The following is a 4,165-nucleotide window of genomic DNA, read 5'->3' as shown; positions in this document are numbered from 1 at the left end:
TGCTGAACAACCCCAGCACTCTCAGCCTGTCCTCACAGAGGAAGTGCTCCAACCCCCTGATCATCTTTGTGGCCTCCTCTGGACCCGCTCTAACAGGTCCTTGTCTTTCTTACGCTGGAGGCCCCAGAGCTAAACGGTGTCCTCCAGGTGGGGATTCACCAGAGCCGAGTAGAGGGGGCGAATCACCGCCCTCAGCCTGCTGGCCTCGCTGCGGGGGCTGCAGCCCAGGGCGCGGTCGGCTTGCGGGGGCTGCAGCCCAGGGTGCGGTCAGCTTGCTGGGCTGCAAGCGCACATCGTTGGCTCATTTCCAGCTTTTCACCCACCAACACCCCCATGTCCTTCTCTGCAAGGCTGCTCTGGAGCCCTTCACCCCCAGCCTGTGCTGATCGCGGGGATCATCCCGACCCAGGTGCAGGACCTTGCACTTGGCCTTCCTGGACTCCATGAGGTTGGCCTGTGCCCAGACCTCAAGCCTGTGCCGGTCCCTCTGGATGGAACCTGTCCCTTAGGCAGGGGGACAGTCCCACCAAGCCACTCAGCTTGGTGTCATTGGCAAACTTGCTGAGGGTGCAGTCGATTGCACTGTCCATGTCACCAACAAAGACATTAAACAGTGCCGGTCCCAGTACTAACCCTTGAGGAATGCCACTTGTCACTGGACTCCACACAGACATTGAGCCGTTGACCGCAACTCCTGGAGTGTGGCTATCCAGTGACCTGCCACAATCTGTGTTTCGTGTTCTCTGGGGTCTTGGCGGGGTTGTTTGGTTTGTTGTGGGTGGGGATTTTTTTTTTTTTTGTATTTTTAAGGAGAAGAGACACAAAGGTTATCTTTTCCTGCATGATGAAAATAACTTAATTTCCCCTCCTTCCTTTAGTCTGTACGCTTTTGCTTTGTCTGGGTCTGGTATTTTGCCAACTTCTTGAGGTAACAGGATATTCTTGTGAAATAGGTTATTGCTTACACTTTACATTCCTATTTTAAAACAAATCTGGAAAAGCTGTAAACTTGAAATAGCCTGAAGTATCCAGGAAAGATTTCCTTGATAGTCGCTTTTGTTTTCTGGTCATTACCGATACCCTTGGCATATTTCATGAGGTTGTCTATGTTCTCCATCTCGTGTGTAGTCCTAAATTCAGCACAGATGTTTGAAGTCATCAGGCAATCCCTGTTTTTCCTTACACACTCTGCTGGATTGACCCACAACACTGTTGGGCTCCCGCTTTCTTTCATAGCATGGTTTGTGTTGGAAGGGACCTTTAAAGATCTAGTCTGTGCCCTCTGCCATGGGGAGGGACATTGACTAGTTCATGTTGCTCAAAGCCCCATCCAACCTGATCTAACACTTCCAGGGAACGGGCATCCCCAACTTCTCTGGAAACCCAGTGTCTCATCCCCTTCAGAGCAGAATTTTTTCCTCACATCTAATCTAAACCTGCCCTCTAAGTTTAAAGCCATTTGTCTCTCTCCAGCTTTCTCACAAGCCCCCTCTAAGTTCTGGAAGGCCACTGTAAGATCTCCCTGGAGCTCTCTCTTCTCCAAGCTGACCAACCAACAACCCCAGCTCTTCCCAGCCTGTCCTGGCAGCTGAGGGCCTCCAGCCCTCTCATCGTTTTTTGTGGCCTCTCCCGGATTCATTCCAATGGGTTCATGTCTTGTGCTGGGGACCCCAGAGCTGGACCCAGCACTCCGGGGGGTCTCCCCAGAGCGGAGCACAGGGGCAGGATCTCCTCCCTTGACCTGCTGCCCACACTGCTGGGGATGAGCCCAGGATGTGACTGGCTTCTGGGCTGCAAGCACACGTTAGTGGCTCACATCCAGCTTTTCACCTACCAACACCCCCAAGTCCTTCTCCGCAAGGCTGCTCTGGATCCCGTCACCCCCAGCCTGTGCTGATAGCGGGGGTTGCCCTGAGCCAGGTGCAGGACCTTGCACTTGGCCTTCCTGGGCTTCATGAGGTTGGCATGTGCCCAGACCTCAAGCCTGTCCTGGTCCCTCTGGATGAACCTGTCCCCCTGATGTATAGGCTGCATCACTCAGCTTGGTGGTGTCCGTGCCCTTGCTGACGGTGCGCTGGATCCCACTGTCCACGTCAACGAAGATGTTAGATAGTGTAGGTCCCCTGTGGACCCTTGTGGGACACACTTGTCACTGGTCTCCACTTGGACATCGAGCCATTGGCTGCAACTCTTTGAACGTGGCCATCTACCCAGTTCCTTACCTGTCTAACGGTCCATCCGTCAAATCCATTTCTCTCCTCTTGAGAAGTAGGAATGTTGGGGGGGCCTGTATTGGAGGCCCGACAGACATCCAGGTAGGTGACGTCAGTTGCCCTTCCCTTGTCCAGTGATGCAGTCGCTCCATTGTAGAAGGCCACTAGATTAGTCAGGCAATTCAAAATTAAACCCCTCGCATCAAGGATTGAGTGGAGAATTTGTTTGCTATTACCTTTGACTCGGCTTGCTTTAAAAAAGGAAAATTAAAGGCTTGCATTGGTTTAAATAGGCAGTTGATGCCTCCGCCAGCTTTTCCTGTCACTGGGATGAAATCAGAATCCGAAGAAAGAAATGGTGCGGGGTCCTTACCAGGCAGCCATGGTGAGTGCAGTGCATAAAGTACACTCGTAAGTCACGTTTCCGCTCCCAAATGAGTTTGCGCTGGTCTTAACGATTGTTAAATTGGTGACTTTCCTTTTTTCGGCTGCTCTTTATGCCCCATTGCTGAAGTGAAAAGCAGGTCATATTGCATTGCTCTAAGCCCGCCTCTGTTCGCTGCGATGGTGCACACGTGATGCTTCCCTTAACTTTAAATACCGGTATGAGTGAGGAGAGCGTAGTTCAGTGGCGGACACGGGTCAGCTGAGCCCCAGAATCTTGTGGGATTGTTCTGTGACACAGATGTCGTGGCTCTGCGTTGTGACCACTGTCCGCAGAGGCGCTGGGGCCTGTTGGCGGGAGCTGTGGTTCGGGTGTGTGTGCACAGGCGTGTCTGCAGCTGCAGGAGCGCTCTGTTTCATCCTTCCGTAGGGCCGCGCTTTCCCCAAGTTGCAAAGACTTAATGTACGCGTAGTCGTAGCTCCGGGCAGCTCAGTGCCTCTCGGGTCTGCCAGTACATCGTGTTTAACCGTAGTTTTTCTGCAGTCCTGGTCGCAGAGATTGCTCTTCCATTAGCTTTATTTTGAACAAAGTTTCTACTTTTCTTTTCATGTTTACTCTGTAGCGGTGAAATTGCCATCCCTTAGACCCATTTGCTAACTTTCCCTTTTTTGTGTGTTTCTTTCTTCTTTCTCTGTTCTCTTACATGGTTCTGATGGATCACATGTGCTGTTGCTGGTGCTGTTTCGTGTGGCCTTCAACCTTGGATGACCATTGGCCTTGTGACCTCAAAATGGTGTCCAACTAACAATTTACAATTAACGTCTTTTTTTTATTATTAACTCGTTTTGGGGAATTTTATCTCTTTTTATTTTTGTTTTTCCTTCTTGGGGTGGGGGGGCTTGTTTTGTTTTCCGCTCCTAGATCATCAAGCGAAGAAGATGAAAACTGCGGAAAAGGGCTTTGGATTAGTGGCCTATGCAGGAGACTCGTCGGACGAAGAGGAGGAACACGGTGGCCATAAAAACGCAAGTACTTTTTCACAGGGATGGAGTTTGGGATACCAGTACCCTTCCTCACAACAGCGAGCTAAACAACAGATGCCATTCTGGATGGCACCGTAAACGCTGTCGAAGAGTTTTCCTTGGTCTCTTCCCCCCTCTAGCAATAATGCATGTACATGACCGAATGGACTGGCAAGGACGCGTTGTTTTTACATTTGCAGATGCTAAAGATTCAGTATTCCCCCTTGAAAGGGCTCCATTATTTTTAAAATCCTTATTTCTGCAGTGAATTGTCAATTAAAAATTTGAGATAGTATTCCGGCAGGGCTAGTCCCTTACGCCGCGGGGAAGGACTGTAACGGGGAGCTAGGGCAGCCTGTCGGTTGGCGTTTCCCGCTTTCCCAGGATGAAATGGAAAGAGTCAGTCGCTGCCCTCGTTCTGCACCTGGTGGTTGTGTTGTATCGAGTGTCCTGCTGCCAGCCCGCGTCTGCAGTGCTGCTGAGCTCGTGGTGACCCCAGCTTCAATGTTCGGACTGTGAACAAAGGGAAGGAATGTAGAGTAGCT

At 51.0% G+C, this 4,165-nt stretch overlaps 1 protein-coding gene across 1 annotated transcript in view; it reads left to right on the top strand.

Annotated features, from left to right (window-relative positions):
* Positions 1-3,719, top strand: part of KIAA0907 (KIAA0907 ortholog) — a gene marked incomplete at its 5' end in the record, with an annotated part of 10,938 nt that extends 7,219 nt beyond the window's left edge. The window contains 2 exons of the mRNA XM_010132408.1: positions 2,507-2,598; positions 3,520-3,719. Of these exons, the coding sequence (XP_010130710.1) occupies positions 2,507-2,598; positions 3,520-3,719 (292 nt within the window). The remainder of the gene's footprint in view (positions 1-2,506; positions 2,599-3,519) is intronic.
* Between the last annotated feature and the right edge of the window lie 446 nt (positions 3,720-4,165).

Source organism: Buceros rhinoceros, unplaced genomic scaffold (assembly GCF_000710305.1).
Source record: "Buceros rhinoceros silvestris isolate BGI_N320 unplaced genomic scaffold, ASM71030v1 scaffold11653, whole genome shotgun sequence".
NCBI lineage: Eukaryota > Metazoa > Chordata > Aves > Bucerotiformes > Bucerotidae > Buceros > Buceros rhinoceros.
This window is presented reverse-complemented; position numbering and strand designations above follow the sequence as displayed.